The sequence below is a fragment of the Dendrobates tinctorius genome, unplaced genomic scaffold (genome assembly GCF_039654945.1).
Source record: "Dendrobates tinctorius isolate UK_male_01 unplaced genomic scaffold, ASM3965494v1 ptg000158l, whole genome shotgun sequence".
Classification (NCBI taxonomy): domain Eukaryota; kingdom Metazoa; phylum Chordata; class Amphibia; order Anura; family Dendrobatidae; genus Dendrobates; species Dendrobates tinctorius.
This window is the reverse complement of record NW_027361825.1, coordinates 22787798-22814307: the sequence shown is the minus strand read 5'-3', so window position 1 is coordinate 22814307 and position 26510 is coordinate 22787798. Positions and strand designations below refer to the sequence as shown.

The 26510-nt window shown below is 43.8% G+C and overlaps 1 protein-coding gene across 2 annotated transcripts in view; it reads right to left on the bottom strand.

Moving 5' to 3' along the window:
- LOC141051951 (RAS guanyl-releasing protein 1-like) overlaps positions 1-16245 on the bottom strand; it is a 37160-nt gene extending 20915 nt beyond the window's left edge. The window contains exons 1-8 of one of the 2 annotated variants that reach the window (XM_073549105.1): positions 16104-16245; positions 13630-13841; positions 9509-9614; positions 9206-9259; positions 6366-6500; positions 4838-4985; positions 1411-1584; positions 499-615 (exon numbers count right to left, since the gene is read on the bottom strand). In XM_073549105.1, the coding sequence (XP_073405206.1) occupies positions 499-615; positions 1411-1584; positions 4838-4985; positions 6366-6500; positions 9206-9259; positions 9509-9614; positions 13630-13841; positions 16104-16126 (969 nt within the window). In that variant the 5' untranslated portion in view covers positions 16127-16245. Of the gene's footprint in view, positions 1-498; positions 616-1410; positions 1585-4837; positions 4986-6365; positions 6501-9205; positions 9260-9508; positions 9615-13629; positions 13842-16103 lie in introns of those variants that run through there. The other variant, XM_073549104.1, reaches the window with a different exon arrangement.
- Positions 16246-26510: the final 10265 nt, after the last annotated feature.

The window sequence follows — 26510 nt, the reverse complement described above, 5'->3', positions numbered from 1 at the left end:
TCACATTGAGAAGAGCTCAGGATCACATCTAATTGGCTAACAGGACTAGATTTCTATACAGGGAAAAGGAGGCTATATCCCAGGAACAGGGAGGAGCAGGAGCAAAAGAGAAACGTTGCCGGATTCGGGAGAACAGCAGCACTTACACCATGTAAAAAAATTATAGATTTATTGCAAGTGACAGGTCCCCTTTAAGTGTGGCAATTCTTTCAATCATTTGATTGACAGTCGGTGTCAAATTCCAATCAATTAGATATTGATGGTCTATTAGGGTCAACAAGGAATGGTCGCCCATAAGAGAAGATTTCTACGACTAATATCCGTCTCCCAGTATTTAGCAGTTGGAAAACAAGTGGCCATTGGCCCTAAACAAAGTTTACCCAAATAATGTCAATGACCCATATGGCCCTCATTTTTTTTTCAAAAGGTCTACTGTACTGTCAGTCTAGCGGATAATCCAGTCTCGGTCCATTTTCAATCAACATTTTCCGCACTCACTTTTAACACATCGTGAGACAGGTAACTATGGGTCTCTTTCAGTCTGGATATAGCACTGTGACATAATCCCCCAATCACGGCCATGAGAGTATTGAAGTTCTGTAGTTTGCGAAGTTTCTGTAAAACATAGATCAATAATAAATTAAAACATTTACAAAAGTAGATACCCTGCTTCCTTCCTTCACATCACCATCTAAAATGGCCAGTAATCTATACTCCGGATAGACATGTGTACATGTTCTGCTATGTCATTCTGTTAGATTAGAGAATAAACATTGTGAAACGTTGCATGTGTGGGAACAATCTATGAGGTTTCCCTTACTCATAGAAAAAGGAGGACATGGACCCAACTCACAGCTACAGCATATCTAGGATTTCGACAGTCGGTAGGACATCAGACAAGAATGTTAAAAGACTCAAACAAGCTGATCACTGATGGTTTTATTTTTTGACCAACGGGGTCTAAATTTTGGCAAATTTTTGGAGGCAGACTCTTCTCTTGTCCAACAGCTAACTTTTATTGTTTCTTTATGTTGTATGTACAGTATATCAACTTTTACTCCGGCTCATTTCTTTGTTTTTGTTGTAGTTTCTTGTACGAATGGGCATTTCTCCCACTTTTGTGAAATAGACACTTCATTTATATAGCTTCCCGTGGACAGGTGTCTGACCAATTGGACGCGGTCATATTCTGCCCCGTCTACATTGAGGTCATCTGACACAAGGTGAGGTTCTAATATTAGAGGGTAGGATCGTTCCGATTAGGTACACCTTGTTCCGGTGGGATGGCTTTTACGCTTTTTTGATCAAAAACAATGTGTATATTAATATATACTATTACTATTTACTTACTGTAGAGTGTATGTTCATTTTGTTTCTATTTTTGGTTTTAACTTTTATTTTAGTTCTTACCTGCGTCACCTGAATGAACTTGGTAAACACCTCCGCCCTCTGCTGTGGAGTTGGACGGTTGAGGATCATCAGCTGAACCCATTGAGAAATACTATTGCACAAGTTGACCGATCGCTCCAGTCGAGGAATTTCCCTTAGAGAATTTTGTAACGTGTAGCTTTGATAGTCTAAATGCTGTGGGGAAAAAAAACAATGTCGGACCATACAAAGTTATACCTAAAGTTGTCCAAAAACTTACAAACATGTCCAGATTATCTCCCTGACTCCTCCATATATAGGGTCAAGCGTCCATTTCCTTTCAATAAATCCCTGCTAGACTTTTGCTTCCATGTAGGTTTTCAACAAATGATAAAATCTAACATGGCTAATTCTTCTTACCACTGACATCTGTTGAAGGATGGAATTGGGACCTTCTTCTACTATTCAAGTTGTAGATTGGTTCTGCTGACTTTCATCTCCTGGTTGGACACCTCAATTTTAATTAACCCTTCTACTCGCTAGTTTTAGTAGGTAGATGAAAAAAACAGCTTCCAAGGAGCTGCTCACAGACCCTAGCTAGAAATCTCCATAAAGTGATTACAGATCGACAAAAGGGCCCGATGAAGACCTTAAGGTGATTTTTCCCATCCTCATTTATGGGCATTGTTGAATAGTTTTTGATAAAAACAGCACTTTTGCAATTTAACGTTTGTTAGAATTTGCAGTTGTTCTTGAGATATTAACACTTTTCTTTTGTTTACAGTATGTTTCCTAGGTGACCGACCACCATTGTTCTCTAGCAGTGGTGGCCAAACAAGTGCAGTGCGTAAAATCTTTTTTATAATGCGCTTCTCGGAAGCTGTCCAGAATTAATGGAACACTGTTGTTATCTCCTAATCCCAGACTGTTTCGGTGCAACGCTTACAAGCTAGAAAGCAGCGATGGTCGGTCTCTTAGGTAACCAGCTGTAAACAAAAGAAAAGCACTAATAACTCAAGAACGGTTGTAAATTTTAATAAGTAGTATACTGCTAAAATGCTTATTTTTACAAACTCTATCCGACAATATCCTTCTATGCCGATGAGAATAACCCCTTTAATTCTGGATAGAAAGGCACTGTTATATTGTAAAAGTCTATTAATCCAAGTAGGTTTGATATGGGTGGAAATACCGTAATTGTTTTTGACCACTACACCCAGACTACATACCCTTTTCTTCCTTCCATTCAGTTGGGGTCACACCAAATTTCCCAATAGTGCATCATATATTAAGGCAAAATTAGTACTACCCTTATTGACAACATGTGGTCAGGAGATAACACATAAAGTACCAATAATCCATAATTGTTAGTAGAAGATGACGAAGTATATTAGACCATGCAAATATCCGGCTACTTATCAAGCACGGTTGAGGGTCTTGTACTATTTAGCCATTCAGGGGAGTCGGTCTAAATGGAAAATTGTAGAGTGTCAGAGGCTGACATATTCTTTAAACCAGGTTTTTGCATTGCATTTTTTTTTATATTTAGGAATCTATTTATCATGATCTTTTTTAGTAAAAGAAAAAAATAACAATCTTGCAATTTTCATAATGGCCACTAGTATCTTTTTTTTAGTCTCCTACTTCATGACTTTTCAGTAAGTGGTTTCAGGAGGCTCCTTATCATCAGAGGCAGGATTATAATGACAGATAACACCACTATACACAGCTTGTAACACAGGATTCACCAATCACAATATTCAATGTCACAACTCTTCCTCCTTTCACAGTGACATTTGCACACGCTCATTAGATGCTTTAGTAAAAAAGTGTCTGTGAGGGACGAGGGAGACTCCATTTTGGATTTATTATTTCAGGCCCCATAGATTATCCAGAGATCTCCTTTCACAGCAGGGTTGTTGCCTCCACATTCCAAAAAGAACAGAACTTTGCCATATGGCCAGAGAGTTAGAGGCCACTTGTTAATGCAGGCGAGGAGGAGCAGACCTGGGACCCCCTGCTGTCTTTTGTGCAAGGCAGCCAACATCAAGTAGCTATCAATGGAAGCTCCAGACCAAGTGTCACTCACACCAAGAGATGAGTTATGAGAGTACCGTGCACCTCAGGGTTAAGTCCAATATACCACCAGAAGCCTGGGAGCACTCTGCATACACCCCTGTGTCTCATCGTTCTCTAGCTATCCCGGATACCAAGCTATCGAGACTAGCTCTCCAGAACCACTTAGCCGACCCAAGTTTGGACTCTCCATATCGATCCAGCCCCAATGAACCCATTGAGACGTCAGTCGTTCCGTTTGGACCTCCCCCTAGGAAGTTATGACTCAGCCTAGTTATTGGGAATTATTTCAGCTAGGAGGTCAAGGGAGGAGAATTTAGTCCTGCCATGGAAGCCGCGTCCCGTCAAGCGTGGAGACGGACCAGAAACTAAGAAGGTGCCTGTGGATATGACAGCTTCCCTTCATCCACAAGTTATAAGGAATGGTAATGTGACACATACTGCTAACTGCAATCCCATACCTGTACCCTAACTTTATCTGTACTTCTGGCTACAATACCTGCATATTACTCTGTATATATTTGTATTATCTAGTGCGCCTTTCGGCAATTAAAATATCAATTAATTTTTGGCTGCTCTTTTATCTCGAAATTCAATTTCCCACATCCATGAGTCCGGTTAGTGCTTATACACTACTTGGGGTTGGTTTCTGACCCGATATAAGCTTGTTAACAGACCAGGCTTATATCTAACGAGGAACTTGTGGCAGCATACCGCTCTGGTGTTATTGGGGGATCCTGGCAGTGACAGACCGGAGGTTTATATATATATTCCCAGCCTGGGACTGGTGATGTATATACTACCCTTACTGCAGACTGACCGGATAACCAGTAGCCTCTCCGGTGACTACTTATCCTAGGTGCAGTTCCCTGACTGACCTGAGTGTAAGGGGGTACCAGAGAACTGTGACTGTGGAAGCTCCATCACAGATTGGTGACGGCGGGGGGGGGGGGTATCCGTATCCCCCGGACTCTTGTTTCGTTACAGTGTCTGTTCATTGTACATGTGTTGTTTCCTGAAACAACAGATCGTCACAGTCTAAAAAAAAGCCCCGGTGGCTGATGTGAGAATTACAAGATTTCTATATTTTCTTTTTAATACCGAGTGTAATATGGACAAACAAAAATTATCAAAAATTAAAAAAAAAAACCCGTTTAAAACAACATCCTGATCAATCAATAGGTAATTTTCTGATAATATCTTTGCTTTAAGTGACCTATCCTGAGACCTGTAGGATTTTTATAATTGTTATATATCGGTTTTTGACTTCTCCAAGCAGAAGATACATGTGGAAATTTCACAAAGAGGAAGTTCAGGAAGTATTTAAATTTCCACATAAGATGAGATTAAATATGCAAAAAGGTCACTGAGATTTGCCTAGGAGATAATTTACCGAAATCCTGCAGAAACATTTAAATTCCAGGTAGGTGAGATGATCTGCGAGTTCTGATGGCTCCAGGTGATCGAAAAGAAGAGAGACCTTCCTCTTTTTATTAAAGCTAGGAGACTGCAGAAACGGTTTCTTGATTTCTTGATCAGAACTGTCACAAAAAAAAAGTGAGAAGAATTCTGATCATTAAACATAATGTATTCAAAGACTCTACTGAACCATCATTCTCAAATGAATACTTGGAGCAATGGAGAATCTTCCAGCAATGGACGCGCTGCCCAAATTCCTGCAACACTTCAGCAATGGCTCATCTTGGATATTAAAACACATCTAGAAAGAACTAACATCGACCTCTCTACATTACATTTTCATATCCTTCAATAAGGACAAGCCTAGACAAAAATTGGCTTAAAGGGGTTGTTCTTCCATCATTTATTTTTGCTTAAAGTGCATGTATTTTGGGTTAAAAATAATTTTTCAGATTGGCTTTCTAAAAATTTTGCACCCTACGCCTTCTATAGTCTCTGTTGCTGCAGAATGAGTTAACTGAGACTCTGTCAGTGATTTTGGTCTGACAGTTGTCTTTTCCTGACCGTCTCTTGGTTGACTTATAATCATAGACTGCATCAAATATGTACTCCACCATGATTAGGAATATTTTGGTTTTCATTTTCCTACTTGGGTTTTAGCCTCATTTTCTATTGTCTCCCATTAGATCACACCTGAGTGGAGGTGGGCACCCTTGGATGCTGGATGTCACAACAAATGCCCAATCTGCTACCTAGTATAGACACCCTAGTAGGGTGTCACAGACCAGCTATAGGTGGTAACCTGCTGATCATTTGAAGCTCCACCAGATATTTTCGGTCGTCCTATAGGCAATTAATGGGTCGGTTGTGTGCATATTTGACCTCCACCCCATACAGACCCTGAAGCTTAAAGAGTCAATGTCATTTTAATTTTTGTTTCATAAATCAATAGTGCATATGAAAATAATAAACTTTATAATACATCCTATCACGTAAATCTGCTTCTTTCTCTTGGACTGATCATTCACTCAATTCATGGGGAAAATCTGTAAAACTGTATTCTGTGACGTCAGATCTTCCCATTTGTGAGATAGGAGATGACAGTTGGTGCTTGTAAAATTCTATGAAGGACGGAGGAGCTACAGGCCGAGACAGACATGCTATTGCAAGTTCAGTTACAGTTCTCCATAAAACTTTATAAGCACCAACTGACATCTATCTCGGTCATTCAGTATTCACTGACAACAGATTTCAAGCTTGAACAGAGAATAAATGATCAGACCAGGAGGAGAAATAAGCAGATTTATTTGATAAGATCTATTACAAAGTTGCCTATGTTCATGTACATTGTTAGTTTATGGGAAGAATAAGTTAAAATGATGGTTACTCTTTAAAGAGACACAACGACTTTTGCCCCGTAAGAAAACCCCAGTATAATAAATGATAAACTGTAAGCTTCAATGGACAACTCTGATTTTCATGAATGCTGAAAGACTGCTTACAAACACGAGAATTCAATGCTTTGTCGTGGATCGCTTGGTCTTCTTTTCTCCTTTACCACTTCCCAGAAATCACCCATCAGTTCTTCCAGTTCATTGTCCTTACGAAACACCTCTGGATACTGATTCACCCAAAACCTAAAGTCAAGGGGGGACCGAGATTAGCAATATTGGCAGTAAAATGAGGTTTGCACATATACACACATATTATAATATATATATAGTATATATAATGAAAGTAAGTCATATTTAAAGGGATTGTACAAAATTAGAAAAACAATTGATTTCCTTTTCAGACAGCTCTGTGGGTTGTTGAAGTTTGCAGCAATTTTTTAACTCATAATTGTAGAATGATTACCACTGAGGATTAGGATTTCTATACCATCTTATAGGCAATTTCTAGTTTAAATCCACTTTTTGAATACCTGTTAATGTACACTGCTCAAAAAAAATAAAGGGAACACTAAAATACCACATCCTAGATATCGCTGAATGAAATATTGCAGTTGCAAATTTTTATTCATTACATAGTGGAATGTGTTCAGAACAATAAAACATACCAATTATCAATGTAAATCAAAATGAATATCCCATGAAGGTCTGGATTTGGAATGATACTCAAAATCAAAGTGGAAAATCAAATTACAGGCTGATCCAATTTCAGTGGAAATGCCTCATGACAAGGAAAAGATGCTCAGTAGTGTGTGTGGCCTCCACATGCCAGTCTGACCTCCCCTACTGTACAACGCCTGGGCATGCTACTGATGATGCAGCGGATGGTCTCCTGAGGGATCTCCTCCCAGACCTGGACTAAAGCATCCTGGACAGTCTGTAGTGTAACATGACGTTGGTGGATGGAGCGAGACATGATGTCCCAGATGTGCTCAATCGGATTCAGGTCTGGGGAACGAACGGGCCAGTCCATAGCTTCAATGCCTTCATCTTGCAGGAACTACTGACACACTCTAGCCACATGAAGCATTATCCTGCATTAGGAGGAACCCAGGTCCAACCGCACCAACATATGGTCTCACAAGGGGTCTGAGGATCTCATCTTGGTACCTAATGGCAGTCAGGCTACCTCTGGCGAGCACATGGAGGGCTGTGCGGCCCTCCAAAGAAATACCACCCCACACCATTACTGACCAACTGTCAAACCGGTCATGTTGAAGGATGTTGCAGGCAGCAGATCGCTCTCCACGGCATCTCCAGACTCTGTCACGCCTGTCACATGTGCTCATTGTGAACCTGCATTCATCTGTGAAGAGCACAGGGCGCCAGTGGCGAATTTGCCAATCCTGGTGTTCTGTGGCAAATGCCAAGCGTCCTGCACGGTGTTGAGCTGTGAGCACAACCCCCATCTGTGGACGTCGGGCCCTCAGACCATCCTCATGGAGTCGGTTTCTAACCGTTTGTGCAGACACATGCAGATTTGTGGCCTGCTGGAGGTCATTTTGCAGGGCTCGGGCAGTGCTCCTGTTCCTCCTTGTACAAAGGCAGAGGTAGCGGTCCTGCTGCTGTGTTGTTGCCCTCCTATGGCCCCCTCCATATCTCCTGGTGTACTGGCCTGTCTCCTGGTAGCGCCTCCAGCCTCTGGACACTATTCTGACAGACAAAGCAAACATTCTTGCCACAGCTCGCATTATGTGCCATCCTGGATGAGCTGTGCTACCTGAGCCACTTGTGTGGGTTGTAGAGTCCGTCTCATGCTACCACAAGTGTGAAAGCACAACCAACATTCAAAAGTGACCAAAACATCAGCCAGAAAGCATTGGTACTGAGATGTGGTCTGTGGTCCTTACCTGCAGAACCACTCCTTTATTGAGGGTGTCTTGATAATTGCCAATAATTTCCATCTGTTGTCTATTCCATTTGCACAACAGCATGTGAAATTGATTGTCAGTCAGTGTTGCTTCCTAAGTGGACAGCTTGATTTTACAGAAGTTTGATTTACTTGAAGTTATATTCTGTTGTTTAAGTGTTCCCTTTATTTTTTTGAGCAGTGTGTATTGTGCTAAAAGAGTGGCACCCATAATTAATTACATCTGTGAATTAGTCAGATCGGCTTTAAAGGGACCTATCACTTGCCATAAATACGTACATTTTTCTACCTGGGGTAATTTTCTACCTGGGGTAAATGCTGCTGTTTTCCTGAATCTGGCATTGTTTTTCTATTGTTCCTGTGCCTCTCCATTCCTGAGATATGGCCTCTTCTTCTCTGTATGTAAATCTAGTCTTTTATCTAACTGGGCGTAACCTTCCCAAACTAGAAGAGCTGAAAACCACGCCCACTTAGTTAACAAGACTGTTTTTATATACACGAAAGAGTGAGTCATATCTTAGGAATGGAGAAGCATAGGAACAAAAGATAAGCATTGCCGGATTCAGGAAAACAGCAGCATTCACACCAGATAAAAATTACAGAAAAATTACACTAGGTTAAAAAAAAAGAAAAATTACATATTTAAAGCAAGTGACAGGTTCTCTTTAAAAGTGCATCAGGAGGACTCTGCGCGTCCATGCAGCACACAGAAGTAACATTAATTTCTTGTAATTTTTGATTGGTGGCGCTGTAGAGGAATTTAATACTTGTTCACAGACAACCTGCGGTCAGCCAATTTTTGGAGTTTTGTAAACATGCACAATCCCTTTAACACTTCCCTTGTTACACTTGATAGATTTTTAGATAATGTATGGAGGAGACTATATAAGAAGGGCAGCGCTGCTGAACCATGAATTTTGACTACAGAAGGCTACGTATACTAATTTGCTTTGTATTGGTAAAAGCTGGGACGAGACAAACTGCAGGAACAAGATAGGCAGGGCAGACAAATGATATTTACCTGAGAAAATGGCAGATCTGCATTCGCCTGTGGTTCTGAGAAGCTTCCCTGTAAGTAGTTAGTGGTTAAGGACATAAACACAGAGTTTTTGGGAGTAAGGCCGGGATCACACATGTGAGGAATACAGCCGAGTCTCACATATTAATACCCGGCACTGCCGCCGGCACTCGGGAGCAGAACGTGCGGCTCCATGCATTGCTATGCGGCCGCACGCTCCGCTCCCGAGTGCCGTCCGCAGTGCCGGGTATTAATATGTGAGACTCGGCCTAATAGTAAAGCTTTTTACAAGGCAGGTAAGGATATAGTTGAAGAAGGTTCCGTGCAAATTCAGCAGATGGCACCACCCAGCTGTGCATAACGAGGATCATATGAATGGTGTCTTCATTCCTCCAGAGCTTTCCATCTACATCTTGTTAAACCGATGAAAACAAGTATCATTAATGACACGTCAACACAATCGGCACATTATACTGTATATTTTTTTATTCCACTGTGTTTTGCTGGCTGCAGAATGAGTTAACCGAGAATCAATCAGTAAGCTCCTTCTAAGGGTCTGATGGGAGAGATTGTAAAAGTTTTATCTATATTTTTCAATTCTCTTCTCAGCTTATTTATGACCACAGACCACATAAAAGTCAAGTATGCAAAGAAATAAAAAGCCTGTAAAAGCCAAACGATGCAATTTTTTTTTATAATGAAATCCAATTGCAAAAATGATTTTTAGTTGAAAATACATGTACTTAAGTAAAAAAAAAAGAATTGTCCCCAAAGATAAATCACTTTTACATATTCCATACCTTATTGTGACATAATAGCAAAACCCTTGACAAGCTGCAATTCACACCTGACAGCTGGTCGTCTCTCACCAATCATCTTGGGATACATTGGGTCAAGAGTCAAAGTACAAATGGACAAATCTATAGCAGTACCATACATAGGACTGACGCCAGCTCCTGGTGCACCCTGACAAGTACCGGGGCTCACTACATGCAGGGTTGGACCACCTGTCCCTGTGTGCACTGCTTGCATGAGCTGGGTCCACTAAAGTTGTGGGCTTCAATTAAAGGAGTGTTTCCATCTCCAAAATCCTATCCCAATATGTAGTTGGTGTATTATTAATAATATTAGCAAATACCTCCAATTAGAAGTTTAGTATAGGTCTTAGGTATCCTCAATGCACAGCATCGGAAATGCGTTAACGTGAGAGATTTCGTTCAGCATACGCTTCACTTTCTTGGAGATCAGTTCTCGATGGGCCTCAGGAATTAGGTAGGGCTTTGAATTCACCCTCACATGGGGTTCCATCAGAACATTGTGTTCTATGACAAATGTACACCCTAGCAAACCTAAGAACACGTGTCGCTTCTGCTGCAGGAATTCCTGACATTGCTGTTTTTGGGCCTTCAACAGCGTCTTGGTTATTGTGACCTCTTCAAAGTCCCCTTCTGGTTTAATCAGCAAACATGGAGTTTAAGCAGGGTCTCTGTCTTGCCCTGCCTTGATGGGTAGCGGCATAAGGAAATTTTGGAAGTGAGCGGTGGGAGCGATTAACTGGCAAGTGAGACAAGACTTGCAATACCTTAGGATTTATGGATGACATCCGGGCCAATAGAACCTCCGCATGACACATTCTTGGGTTTTGTCAACACACTCAAATGGCCACCCAAGATATGTGAATGGGCCATGTCCAACACCCTCCATTTATAGGGTCCTGGTACCAACAATTGCTCCACTATTTCCTCTCTGACCATAACACCCTGGTACAATAAATCCCCACTCAAAATAAAATAAGGAGAATTGTGCAATGGTTACCTTATTGAATGCTTCTTTTAGAGAGGTCCCTATGTTGGGTGGACCCAACATTTTCTCCAGTCACCCCTATCTCATCATGTTGGACTCGGAGGATACTAGCTCCTCATCTCCCACAATTGCACAGAAGGGAAACCCGTCAGGCTCTGGGGTTGGTGAAACTTCTTCAGGGACCCCTGTCTCTTTACCGAGCAGTCGAGGTCTCTACACCTCCCTCAAAAGTCAATCTAACATAAACAAATATATAGAAGGGTGACACTAAAAGACTAACTGGAAAAAACCTTATAAAGTATAACTTTTAACAAAAATTATTTTTTTTCAGTTAGCTCCTTCACCTAAAAGTCCCATAGCAACACAAAGTCCCGGCCTATGATAATTGGGTGCAATAGATCCTGGATTACTTCGACCTCATGGGACACAGTACCTCGGGCTGTCTCAATGACCACTATGGCCACCGGATAGTCTTTAGCATCCTTGTGAATGCAGCGGCCACCCATCTTCTTCCTGGAGACCAATTGGAGAGAGAGTATGATCTTCACGATGGTCACCAAACTCCTTTAGTCTAGCAGTCCAGGCATTTACAGACCATTCTCTTTCACAGGACAAGCTTGGGGCCCCTTGCTGGGTGGACAGTCCACACGGCAGGCAAGCTATGTGTAGAATGAACACCAGCGTCGCATGCTACCATCCATTTTTTCGGTGGTCAGGAGACAACGGGTAGCTATATGACCAGTGCCGTGACATCTCCAGAAAATTACACCTGCCAATGTGACCCTTAGCGTGACCTCCGCCGCCCTCTTAGACTTTGGATGCCCCACACCCTTTTTAGCCTCCACACCCTAACAGGACCACTAGTATTTAGTGGGTTGCCTCCCCAAAGAACCATCAATCCCCTGATACTTTTCGAACACTCTGGCCAAGTCATCGGCGTATTGGGGATCTCCCTAGGTAACCTAAGTCTGCATCGGGCTCAGAAGCAAGTGCACGCTCTACCATCTGTGCTGGGGTAGAGGAGTCCAGCTGCAAATACTTTTGGACAAGGTACAGCAGATTAAACATTTGGGAGCGAGGAGGTTTGACACAGTGATATGCCCAGCAGTGGACCCGTTGTATCCTGACATTGTCACCCCCAAGCATCAATATTTCCATTATCAATTTCGCATTTTCTTTGTGGTCGGTAAGGCTAAATCATATTAGGCATTTTGCGGCTCCCCCGTTAAGTATAGTGCTAGGACTGCTGCCCACTACTCTGGTGGGAGTTTATCCCTTTCGCTAACCCTTTCAAAGACTGGGAAAAAGTCCTCTGTATCATCACCCGGGATAATTTTCTGCAAGGCTCTCCTTTTAGTCCTACATGTGCTAAAACATTACTCCAGGTTTATCTCCCATCCACTAGATGTCCTATAGCCATCATACAGAGGTTTGAAAATTAAAATGGAGTTGTTATGGCCGTGTAGGGGACTACATTTGGCGATAATTGACATGCCGTGGCTCGTACGCCAGCACAGTAGGTGAGTTTATGCAGCTTCAAATGGAAGCACAGTGCGCATGGGATTTCTATAAATCTGTGCTTGTATCGTAGAACGCTGAGTTTTGGATGCAGTGAAGGTGAGCTTTGTCCAGAATGCTGTTATTCCTGATTGTGGGCACGTAACCTAAGATTAGAATATTGCTTAAGTCCCATGAAAAAGATGTAAAGCGGTATCTAAAAGTTACAATCGGAACATTACATAGTTGGTTGAAGAAAAAAGGAAAATGGCAGAATCATTGTTATTTTTTGGGTCCCATTGCCTTCCCAAAAAGAATTAAAAGAGAACAGAAAGTCTTATAAAACGCAAAATGGTAGTGATGAAAACTACAGCTTGCCCCCAAAATAAAAAACCCTGATACAACTGTATAGACTGAAAAATAAAAAAAAAGTTTTGCAACTTTTTGGGAAGTGAAGAAGAAAAATCGAAAGAGAAGAGTAACCCAGTGGGGTTCTAAAGCCAAAGGGACAGCATTTACCTGGACCATACTCCAATTAAAGGTGTTGTCCAGGTTTGAAGCGCAAGTCTGTAGTATCTCTATGTGACTGTAAACTTGTGAATCCTCACAGCGCACGCTGTCAAGTTTCTTTGGTGCAGGTGCTTGGAGCGGGCGGTGATATGACTGCAAGTATGAGTCTTGCATACTTCCGACCACATTCCAACTAGATGTGTTGAGCCTCACTCAATTCACTTCTATTGTGCCAGGCCACATATGTCTAGTCGGCATGTGACTGCTTGTATGCAAATTGCTCCCAGCGCTGGCACCGGAGAATCCTCACAGCATGCAGTGTGAGGATTTGTTTCATAAGTTTGCAATAATATAGAGTGACTCTGCAGACTTGCACCCTAAGCCCAGACAACCCCTTTAATATTACTGTGTGGTTTCAGTTTATAATAATTAGGAACCTTGGGGTAATTGCCCTGTCTCCTATCCAAAAAAATGGGCCCTGGATACATTTAGGTGCTTAATTGAACCACCAGATGACTTTTTCTTTAATTTCTATGGCCAAACCTCAGGTTCTACCAAAATATTTTTGGTGCCTTGTCCTAAGTCCTGACCCTGCTGGTGAGTGTTAGGGTATTTACCAAATGACTGTATGCATTTCTCCATCAGTTCCTCCAGACTGCAGCTCTTTCCCAGTTGTTCCAATGTGACAGACCCAAGAGCGCTGTTAATCTCGGCCGCGCTTGGACAAGTCATCCTTCTTCTCCTCCGACTCTGGCTATGCCGACCCTTAACAGTGACAACAACTCCATTACCGTTAATCGTTTGACTTGTAAGCTCCAGGCGAGACTTTCTGTAAAAACAATAATCACATCACTTTATGGAGTAACAGTCGTTTTTTATTGTTATTTCATAAATCAATAGTCCACATAAAAATAAGTAACTCTATAATAGATCTTATCAGAAAGATCTGCTCCTTTTTCCTCCTGGATTAATTTTTCACTCTCAATTCAGGGTTAAAATCTGTAATTAGTGATGACAGATATTCCCATTACTGAGATAGGAGATGATACTTGGTGCTTGTAAAGTTCTATAGAAGGGGAGGAACTAGAGGCCGACACAAACATTTCACTGAAAGTTCTCTTGAAATGTCAGCTACAGTTATAACACTGATGACCAATTTTTTTGAAAGGTCATTAATATCAGATGGTGGAGGTCTGACACTGGGCACCCCCACCCACCTTCTGTTATTAGCTCTATTGTGAACACAGAAAGGAGCAGAACAGCTCAATTCCGGTGAATGTGCAATCATAATGGTTCCTGCTGGGTACTGCACATCAACTCCTATTTATGAGGATACTTTCCCCATTCATGTACCCCATTTCGGAAAAAAATCTGAGCTAACAAAATAGGTCCTGTGTTTAGAATCCCAAAAATGTGTGGTTATTAAGAAAAACCTCTCGCCCTGGAGCACCGTTCCTGCATTACACTGACAACCCATTGATTTGAATGTGGCAAGGTGTAATTCCTGATTTCTTGCGGAGGCACTGTGGGGAAATTATATAGTTACTGTGAAGTATTCCCACAGATCACAGCTGATCACTAAAAAGGGTTGGTGGGTGATAACTTGTCGATCGATCGATGGAGGTCCAACTGCTGGGATGGGCACCGATTGGCAGCAAGGGGAACTTTTATTCCTGTTAGAATGGAGCAGGGCACATGTGGGACCTGCGTTACCTTAATTCCTTACTGAGTTGCAGAACCCTGCACTCTGCTTTTTCCATAGGGAATGAAAGGGACGGCGATTGGGTTTCCAAATTGCCGTGCCATCTCATAACGGGGTAGAAGTTCCCCAATCTGAGATTGGTGCAGGTCCCACCAGTCAAGCAGCCACTTGTCAGCAAGTTAACACCTGATTTATTGCACTTTTAAATAATCGAAGGTACAAGTCCCCAAGAGAGGACCAAAAGAATGAAAAAAAGTTTTAAAAATTATAAAAGTTTTTTCCAGTTCAAAAATAAATAAGTAAAACAACCTAAGTAAATTTGGCATTGCCGCTTCGGTAAAACCCTATCAAAATATAAAACTATTTAAACTGTGTCTTAAAAGCTGAAAAGGAAATTGAAATGCCAGAATTGCTCAATCAATGGGTCTTAACTAATGAAACTTTGCCCCAAACTTGGATGATAAAAATTGACTCTGACCAAGCTTTGAAGAAACTCTGATAAAACAACACTGATGAAACAAGAAAGTCACTGACTTGTGATTGAGGCCATAATAACATGACTGGATAATACAGATCCCAAGAGGTCCAGGAGACGACAACCCAATCATAGCCTAACAGGGGAGTAGATTATTTGCTGCCTGGCTCTATCGCATCAGGCGCCTTGAGGCCCAGCAGAAGACAATCCTGTCCTGACTTTGCAGCAGACGACCCTTAGTTGATCATCTGCATTATTCATATTGGGGGGTTTCCACTTATAAACCATAAGATTTTACATGTCGTAAGTGGAGTTTGCGATGCAAATCGTAGTGTAAGTAATCAAAGTAATTTCCACCAATGGCCAAAGTCTGAGGAATCCATGTTATACTGATCTGTAACACCATGACATAATAAATCACCACCATAGACTGTAATGTGGTGTGCCATATTACGGAGATTATCTGAATAATACAGAACCCAGGAGAATATGTGCATCCCCATGAAAGGTCCATTGCTCATACACCAGAGGACTAGTGATTTACTTATTTGGACTACCTGAACTTTTTGTCCAACTCCTCCTAATTTTTCCTACTTTCCATTCTCATTCTACTCACTCACAGCTACAGCTCTGGACTGGCCGGTTCTAGCACAATAACTATGGTATCCTGCCCTTCTCCTTCAATATTGTGAGCACCGTAAAAAGCAGAAATCAAGACCAAAATCAGGAAACTGATGTGTTGCAAACAGGCCGGGCTGGTGGCCCTATCACCGTAAGTACAAATATACAAATATCAGCTACTAAACATATAATTTAAGGACATCAGTATTTCAGGTTTGTGACCTCCGTGAAGTAGTCGAGACCTAGAGACCACAAATCTTGGTGTCTCACCACAAATGGAAGCAGAGCCTCACCGTTTGCTGTCCTTGCGATTCATGTTGCAGGAAGACTGCAAGGGAGAGTGGTGGAAACGCGCTTTGGGGTCTGCCGAGTGTCTTCACCTTGAGATCCTGGTCTTTGGAGGACCCCTGTGAGTCATTACATGCAATGCTGAGGGATGGGACAGTCTATGACGGGGAGTGTCTTTTCAGTAATGCAGGGTGACAAAGAGGAACTGTGTAACTGTGTCAGTGAGAGCAAGGCGAGGATCCCACAAGCTTCATACCAAGACTAACCAGAGACTTACGAAACACAACATCTCACCATGTCTAAAGCATTTAACCCTGTCAGGGACAACTCATTTTGTTGCATATCCACTCTAGGCCCAGCACTGGTTTGTCAACCAAAACTATAGCGCAGTCATGGTCCTAGTCCACTTTTTTTCATGTCTCTACATATGACCCATGGATTGAGCTGCATATATGGCCCCTGTATTGGGCTCTATATGTGGCCCATGGTTTGTCTCAATTTGTGATCCCTGGTTTTGTCTTCATAGATGTTCCTCTGGATTGGTCCCTATACAGTGCGCTGCGAAAGTATTCGGCTCCCTGGAACTTTTCAACCTTTTCCCACATATCATGCTTCAAACATAAAGATACCAAATGTAAATTTTTGGTGAAGCATCAACAACAAGTGGAACACAATTTTGAAGTTGAACGAAATTTATTGGTTATTTAAAATTTTTGTGGAAATGCAAAAACTGAAAAGTGGGGCGTGCAATATTATTCGGCCCCTTTAACTTAATACTTTGTTGCGCCACCTTTTGCTGCGAATACAGCTGCAAGTCACTTGGGGTATGTCTCTATCAGTTTTGTACATCGAGAGACTGAAATTCTTGCCCATTCTTCCTTGGCAAACAGCACGAGCTCAGTGAGGTTTGATGGAGATCGTTTGTGAACAGCAGTTTTCAGCTCTTTCCACAGATTTTGTATCTTTATGTTTAACCCCTTCACCCCCAAGGGTGGTTTGCACGTTCATGACCGGGCCAATTTTTACAATTCTGACCACTGTACCTTTATGAGGTCATAACTCTGGAACGCTTCTATGGATCCCGGTGATTCTGACATTGTTTTCTCGTGACATATTGTACTTCATGTTAGTGGTAAAATTTCATTCAAATAACTTGCGTTTATTTGTGAAAAAAACGGAAATTTGGCAAAAATTTTGAAAATTTAGCAATTTTCCAACTTTGAATTTTTATGCCCTTAAATCACAGAGATACGGCACACAAAAAACTTGATAACTAACATTTCCCACATGTTTACTTTACATCAGCACAATTTTGGAACCAAAATTTTTTTTTGTTAGGAAGTTATAAGGGTTAAAAGTTGACCAGCGATTTCTCATTTTTACAACACCATTTTATTTTTAGGACCACATCACATTTGAAGCCACTTTGAGGGGTCTATATGATAGAAAATACCCAAAAGTGACACCATTCTAAAAACTGCACCCCTTAAGGTGCTCAAAACCACATTCAAGAAGTTTATTAACCCTTTAGGTGCGTCACAGGAATTTTTTTGAATATTTTTTGAAAAATGAACATCTAACTTTTTTTCACAAAAAAAATACTTCAGGTTCAATTTTTTTTATTTTACCAAGGGTAACAGGTGAAATTGGACTGCAAAAGTTATTGTGCAATTTGTCCTGAGTACGCTGATACCTGATTTGTGGGGGGGAACGACTGTTTCGGCGCATGGCAGAGCTCAGAATGGAAGGAGCGCCGTTTGACTTTTTCAATGCAAAATTGGCTGGAATTCAGATCGGACGCCATGTCACGTTTGGAGAGTCCCTGATGTACCTAAACAGTGGAAACCCCCTACAAGTGACCCCATTTTGGAAACTAGACCCCCCCAAGGAACTTATCTAGATATGTGGTGAGAACTTTGAACCCACAAGGGCTTTACAGAAGTTTATAACGTACAGCGGTACAATTAAAAAATCATATTTTTTCCACAAAAATGATCTTTTCACCCCAATTTTTATTTTCCCAAGGGTAACAGGACCCTAAAAGTTATTGCGCAATTTGTCCTGAGTATGCTGATACCCCACATGTGGGGGTAAACCACTATTTTGGCGCATGGCAGAGCTCGGAAGGGAAGCAGCGCCATTTGACGTTTTTGGCTGGAATTGAGATCGGACACCATGTCGCGATTGGAAAACCCCTGATGTACCTAAACAGTGGAAACCCCCCACAAATGACACCATTTTGGAAACTAGACCCCCTAAGGAACTTATCTAGATGTGTGGTGAGAACTTTGAACCCCCAAGGGCTTCACAGAAGTTTATAACATAAAGCCGTACAATTAAAAAATCATATTTTTTCCACAAAAATGATCTTTTCACCCTCAATTCTTATTTTTCCAAGGGTAACAGCACCCTAAAAGTTATTGTGCAATTTGTCCTGAGTACGCTGATACCCCACATGTGGGGGTAAACTACTATTTGGGCGCATGGCAGAGCTCGGAAGGGAAGCAGCGCCATTTGACGTTTTTGGCTGGAATTGAGATTGGACACCATGTCGCGATTGGAAAACCCCTGATGTACCTAAACAGTGGAAACCCCCCACAAATGACACCATTTTGTAAACTAGACCCCCCAAGGAACTTATCTAGATGTGTGGTGAGCACTTTGAACCCCCCAGTGCTTCACAGAAGTTTATAACGCCCGGGCGTGAAAATAAAAAATTCATATTTTTTCCACAAACATGATCTTTTAGTCACCATTTTTTTTATTTTCCCAAGGGTAACAGGAGAAATTGGACCCCAAAAGTTGTTGTCCAATTTGTCCTGAGTATGCTGATACCCCATATGTGGGAGAAAACTACTGTATGGGCACACGTCGGGGATCGGAAGGGAAGTAGTGACATTTTGGAATGCAGACATTGATGGAATGGTCTGCGGGTGTCATGTTGCCTTTGGAGAGCCCCTAATGTACCTAAACAGTGGAAACCCCCCACAAATGACGCCATTTTGAAAACTAGACCCCCTAAGGAACTTATCTAGATGTGAGGTGAGCACTTTGAACCCCCAAGGGCTTCACAGAAGTTTATAATGCCAGGGCATGAACATAAAAAAATCATATTTTTTCCACAAACATGATCAATTAGTCCCCAATTTTTTCATTTTCCCAAGGGTAACAGGAGAAATTGGACCGCAAAAGTTGTTGTCCAATTTGTCATGAGTACGCTGACACCCCATATGTGGGAGAAAACTACTGTATGGACACACGTCGGGGCTCGGAAGGGAAGCAGTGCCATTTTGGAATGCAGACTTTGATGGAATGGTCTGCAGGTGTCATGTGCGTTCGGAGAGCCCCTGATGTACCTAAACTATTGAAACTCCCCACAAGTGACCCAATTTTGGACACTAGACCCCCCCACGGAACTTATCTAGATGTGTGGTGAGCACTTTGAACCCCCAAGTGCTTCACAGAAGTTTATAACGCTCGGACGTGAAAATAAAAAAATCATTTTTTTCCACAAAAATGATATTTTTGCCCCCAATTTTTTATTTTCCTAAGGGTAACAGGAGAAATTAGACCCCAAAAATTGTTTTGCAATTTGTCTTGAGTAGGCTGATACCCTACATGTGGGGGTAAAACACTGTTTGGGCGCATGGCAGAGCTTGGAAGGGAAGGAGCACCATATGACTTTTTCAACTCAGAATTGGCTGGAATTGAGATCAGATGCAATGTTGCATTTGGAGAGCCCCTGATGTGCCCAAACAGTGGAAACCCCCAATTCTAACTCCAACCCGAACCCCAACACACCCCTAACCCTAATCTCAGCCCTAACCCTAGCCCTAACCCAAGCCCTAACCCTAGCCCTAACCCTAGACCTAACCCTAACCCTAACCCTAGCCCTAACCCTAACCCTAGCCCTAACCCTAGCCCTAACCCTAACCCTAATGGAAAAATGGAAATAAATACATTTTTTTAATTTTATTATTTTTCCCTAACTAAGGGGACGATAACGGGGGGTTTGATTTACTATTTATGGCGGTTTTTATTTTTGGCAGCTGTCGCACGCTAAAAGACGCTTTCTATTGTAAAAATAGTTTTTGCATCACCACATATTGAGAGCTATAATTTTTCCGTATTTTGACCCACCGAGTCATGTGAGGTCTTATTTTTTGCGGGACGAGTTGATGTTTTTATTGGTACCATTTTCGGGCACGTGACATTTTTTGATCGCTTTTTATTCCGATTTTTGGGACGCAGAATGAACAAAAACCAGCGTTTCATGAATTTCTTTTGGGGGTGCGTTTACACCGTTCCGTGTGGGGTAAAATTGATATTCTTCGGGTCAGTACGGTTACAGCGATACCTCATTTAGGTCGTTTTTTTATGTTTTGTCGGTTTTATGCAATGAAAATTATTTTATATAAAAAATAATTATTTTTGCATCGCTTTATTCTGCGAGCTATAACTTTTTTTTTTTTTCGCTGATGATGCTGTGTGGCAGCTCGTTTTTTGCGGGACAAGATGACATTTTCAGCGGTACCATGAATATTTATATGCGTCTTTTTGATCGCGCGTTATTACACTTTTTGTTTGGCGGCATGATAATAAATCATTATTTTTTGCTTCGTTTTTTATTTTTATTTTTTAAGGGGTTCGCTAAAGGGGTTAACTAATGGGACAGTTTTATAGGGCGGGTCGTTACGGACGCGGCGATACCTAATATGTGTACTTTTATTGTTTTGTTTTTTTTTTATTTTCAAAAAATGAATTTATTGGGGAATATTTTATTTTTTTTTACTAATTTATTTGGCGATTTTTTTAAAATTATTTTTACACTTTTTTTTTTTTTTTTTTTTACTTTATTACATAGTCCCAGGTGGGACATCACTGTCCTGTGACAGATCGCTGATCTGTCACATCACAGATCACTGTGACAGATCAGCAATCTGTCACAGGCATTGAAGAAGACTTCCTCTTGCCTGCGCTTTGCAGGCACTGAGGAAGCCAGCTTCCTCCAGGCCCCCGAAGGCCCCCGTCGCCATCTTGGATTCGGGGGCCTGGAGGAAAGGAGCCCCCCGCAGCAGCGCTGCACATTGCGCTGCCGTGGGGGGCTCAGGGAAGCACGGAGGGAGCCCCCTCCCTGCCGATGCTTCCCTTTAACTCCCGGTACACCGCGATCATGTTTGATCGCGGTGTGCAAGGGGTTAACGTGTCGGGGGCGGTCCGTGACCGCCCCTGACATATTGTGCCGGGTGTCGGCTGTGATAATCAGCTGACACCCGGCCGCGATCAGCGGCGCTCACCACGTGGGCGCCGCTGATCGCGGTAGGCGTACTATCCCGTCCATGGGCATAGGGGCCCGGGTCCCATGGACGGGATAGTACGTCGGATGTCAGGAAGGGGTTAAAGCATGATATGTGGGAAAAGGTTGAAAAGTTCCAGGGAGCTGAATACTTTCGCAAGGCACTGTATGTGGCCCCTAGATTGGTCTCTATATCAGGCCCCCTGGATTGGTCTCCATACGAGGCCCCTGGATTAGTCTCCATATGAGTCCCCTGAATTGATCCCCATATGAGGTCATTGAACTAATCTCCATATGTTGCTCTTTGATTGGTCTCCATACAATGATGTTCATAAGTTTCCCCTAGATTAGTCTCCATATATGGCCTTTGGATTGATCTTCATACGAGGCCCTTGAATTGGTCTCCATATGAAGTCCTTCGATTGGTCCCCATATATTGCCCTTAGATTGGCCTCCATACATGCCTCTGGAATTGTCTTCATATGTGGCCTGGATTGGTCTTCATATGTGCCTCCTGGATTTGTCTTCATATGAGTCCTCTGGATTGGTCTCCATACGAGGCCCATGGGTCAGTCTTCCTCTTTTTTTTTTGGTAGAGGAAAGAAATTTACAACCAAAATGACACCCTGGTTCTTTGCTTTTTTAACTCTGTTAAACACGCTGGGAAACAGGGAAAACACGCTGACATATCCATTTTTTAATAGCAGCACGAGCCACAGAATGTCCCACACACATGCACACAGATTACAACCGTGTGTCATCAGTGTGACATGTACAGGGGTCTGGGAATCAGCGATACAGTTAGCGCTGTTCCCAAGCGCCGGGTGCTGAAGACCGCTCTCATCATTCTCCCCTGCTCTGCCGGCGATCAGCACCAGCAGGGGAGAATGTTGAGAGTTATATTCAACTGATAACAGTGAGAGCAGGCAGCAGCTGATGGGACTATTAAGCCCCCGTTACACACAGCGAGATCGCTAGCAATATCGCTGTAACGTCACTGGTTTTGTGACTTAGCAGCGATATTGCTAGCGATATCGCTATGTGTGATACTTACCTCCGACCGGCTCCCCCGCTGGTTATCGCTGATCGCGCGAGAACGTCCAGGACCATTTCTCGTCGGGTCGCTTCCTGCTGGGCTTCCTGTGGCGCCGACAAGCCACGCGTGGACGCGGGCGGGAGGACGTCAGGATCGCCGCGTCTGACAGGTAAGTAGCGACCCCCGACCGCTGCTATGTCGCTGGTGAGATCTGCCTGTGTGGCAGCTCACTAGCGACCACTTAGCGATGCACCAGCGATCCATTGTATTTTTGATAACCAGCTAGACAAAACTTACAGCTGCGGGCTGCAACCCTCAGCTGCAGCTACAACAAGGCTGGTTAACAAGAATAGAGGGGTCCCCATGCGTTTTTTTATTTTTTAATTATTTAAATAAACAATTAAAAAAAACAACGTGGGGTCCCCATAATTTTTGACAACCAGTCTTGCTAAAGCAGGCAGCTGGGGGCTGGTATTCCCAGGCTGGTAAGGGGCCATGGATATTGACCCCCCAGCCTAAAAATAGCAGCCCGAAGCTGCCCAGATAAAGCACATCCATTTCGTTTGTATTTACGTGCGCTGAGTTCAGGCCACTTAACGAGTGTGATCACCAATATTGAAGTAGTTCAACGCTTGTTTCCCGGCCTCTTTACACCAACTGACAAAGAATGATGGGAACCAAACATTCACTATTAGATCAATCTGTCCCCATACAGTATCATGTTATGAGCAGCACATCTACAGTTTAATCCGGCGATGTGCTGCTGAGAACAATGATTTCTCTTCCGGCATAAACAATCCAATCACTTGATGAATATGCAGCATTTTGCTTGTTTAGTATAATACACCCCATAGTCCTCCATATAATATAATGTGCCCCATAGTCGTCCATTTAGTATAATACACTCTTCAGTGCTCCATATAGCATAATACACTCCTCATAGCCCACCAAATTTTAAAATACACTCAGTCCTCCATATAGTATAATACACTCCTCAGTTCTCCATATAGTATAATACACTCCTCAGTCCGTCATATAGTATAATACACTACTCAGTCCTCCATATAGTATAATACATTCCTCATAGTCCCCATATATTAACATGCACTGCTCAGTCCTCCATATAATATAATACACTCCTCATAGTGCTCCATTTAGTATAATGCATCGCCATAGTCATTGTCATGATCCATGCTGGATCATGACAGATATAAAGCACAGGTAATCTTTTTTTTCCCTAAGCTGTGCTTAAGGTTGGTTTTTGCCCCCGGTGGTGGTTAGCGTCATTGCACTCTTGTTTCTTTAGTTAAGTGCACATGATTATAATGCAGGTGTGATTGCTGGCTCTGCTATAAAAGAGTCACAGGTGTTGCAATCAGTGTTGGTGATAGTGTTCATTTCAACCATCCTTGGTGGAGGAAGGAGCTGGAGAGCGTTCCTTGCAGCACTGTCTTAGCCCTGGTGTGGAAGGAATCATAGGGGATTTCCTTGTAGCTCTGACAGAGCTTGGTGGCAGCGATTCAGGAGGAGAGCTGCATTCTGGTGGTGGACTCTGTTGCCAGGAGCAAATTCAACAGAGTAAAGCTAAGTTGTGTTTCCCTGTTTGTGTTTTTCCTTAGTGTGTATTAGCACAGCGGTGGGGCCAGTGCCTGCGCCACCCAGCTCCCTAGTAAGGGATAGGTGTAGGGTGTGCTAGGGCGACAGGTTTGTGATCAGCGTCCAGTGCAGAACCAGCATAGGGAACGTTAGGAGCGTTAGGGACACTGACTCAGTGGAGTGCAGGAGGTCTCCACGTCCCTTTTCCCTATCGCTGGGCCCACCATTGTAACTGTTTCCCTTCCCTTTGTCTTGTTGTTTTAGTTACCGGCCTGCGAGCCGTGTCACACAGGACAGTATCACGTGCCGCGTCCTGTTGTTCTAGTTACCGGGCTGCTGGTCGCGTCACACAGGACGGGTCCACGTGACAGACATCCATGTAGTACAATTCACTTCCCATAGTATAAGGCATTCCATAGTTCTTCGTATAGTATAATGAATTCCCCATGGAATGAAGCCCCCCATACAATATAATCTACCCCCCATAGAAAACAATGTAGCCCTCATATAGTATAATGTAGCCCCCACAGAGTATGATGCAATTGTAGGAGGAGCCGTCCCCGCTGTGTGCCCGGGCCGGAACCAAGGGGGCTATCACCAAAGTTCCTAGGGAGACTGTTTCCGGGGGAAATAATTAGAGGACGGGACATAGAGAGTTCCAGAGAGGTTGGGGGAGGAGCCACTATAAAAAGGACTGAGTACGCCAGGAGGAGTGATTCAGCAGAACAGGAGAGGAGGAGGAAGGAAGCCAAGAAGCGCCAGAGAGCCAGAGCAAAAGCAAGAGCCAGAGCAGAATGGGGAGAGCAGCGACCAGAGAGACTGCAGGGAGACTCACCACAGGCAGAAAGGAGACGGCACCTAGCCGTCCAGGAGGGAGACGCCGACCGTTCAGCCGCGCTCCTAGTGGCCGCCACCACCTGCCTCCAGCCTGCGGCTGCAGCCTGTCCACTGCCCCCGCGGCCGCCACCGCCTCGCTCCAGGCCGGGGTTGCGGCCTGCCCACTACCGCCCGCGGGTACCGTTGCTTCACTTCAGCCCGTGGCTGCGGCCCCGTCGCTCCACTCCAGCCCTCGGCCCGTCCCCGGCCTGTGGCAGGGGGCTACACCGCCCAGTCCCCGAGCTACACCATATCGTCTCCGATGGGAGGTGCTGCGCAGAGGAACTCCCCAGGGGCCTGTTGTGCCCCCACCTCATCTGGATGTAGGAACGCCCGAAGACTTCATCACATCCTCGCCGGTTGGGCGATCCTCGCCAGCTGGGCCCAGCGGCTGCAACACCGGAGCATCGCCGAACAGCACTCCACCGGATGTCAGAAAGATAAGTGACACATTGGAACTAAGGACCCGTAGTCGGCCATACCGTGACCCTATAGTGACCGGCCTTTGCCGGGTAGTCGTGTTCGCATTAACAGTGTATTGTTGTGATTGGTCCCTGCGAGGACAATTATTGTTAGCTTGTTTCTTGGTTGCTCAAGACAGCCCCAAAGGCATCTATAGATATAAAAGTTACACCTTAAAGCTCAAACCGTCTCACGCCTCGTCACTGCATCCCCCGTACCTGTGAGTACTACATTTGGCGTAGTCGGCAGGATGCAGTCTCTGAGCGTGAGCGGGGATGCCGCAGTCCAAAAAGGGGGCAACGCTTGCTCCCGGTCCAGCATTTCTTTGGGGGCTATGGTGAGCAACCTGCCTAGGTACTCCGGTGCCAATACTATGCTGTGGAGCTGGACGGAATGGATGCGAGGGTTGTTTAGAATGCATACGATGACCCCCGACTTGGCCTTTGTAAGGGTTTTACAGATATTGGAGAAAACACATGGGGATCCGACAAATGTGGAGGAACTGAGAACCCGGTTGTTCAGTCGTATGCAAGGGGAAGGGGAGATGGTCACCCAGTACATGAATGCTCTTCAGGAATTATACACGGCCATAGAGCGGAAGGACGGCATAGGGGTGGGACCCATCAACCTCAACCTACACGACCTTTTAGTGACCGGTCTCCGAGACCCTCTGACTAAGCAGGCTGTGTGGCAGCAGGTCCGGGTAAACCCGCATTTGGCTTTCTCTGAGGTGGGGAGTCAGGCGCGTGCGCAGGAACAGGAGCAGGGGTTGACAGTCCCCGTGGGAAAGGTCCGGAGCACGGAAGTCTTCGTGAATGCCATTGAAAAGCCACAATGGGTGGAAGACATAAAATGGGAGCAGAAGGATATCAGAGGCGGACTGGCCGAGGTGAAGAGAAGGGCCGAGGCCAGGAGTGAATGGCCTGGGGGACGCCCAGGACCCTGGGGGCCCCCGCAATCCCAGGGGCAGTCGGCCCTGCTGCCTCAGGAATGTTATGAGTACGAGAAGCCTGGCCACCTCGCCTAAGAGTACCCGCGGCGTGTGGAATACCCACCCCGGTGGCCATCTGAGCTGGGGGGACGCCGCTCGGGGCCAGAAGCCATGACGAGGGGTGGTGGAAGTCCCGGGGATCTGGCGGCGACGTG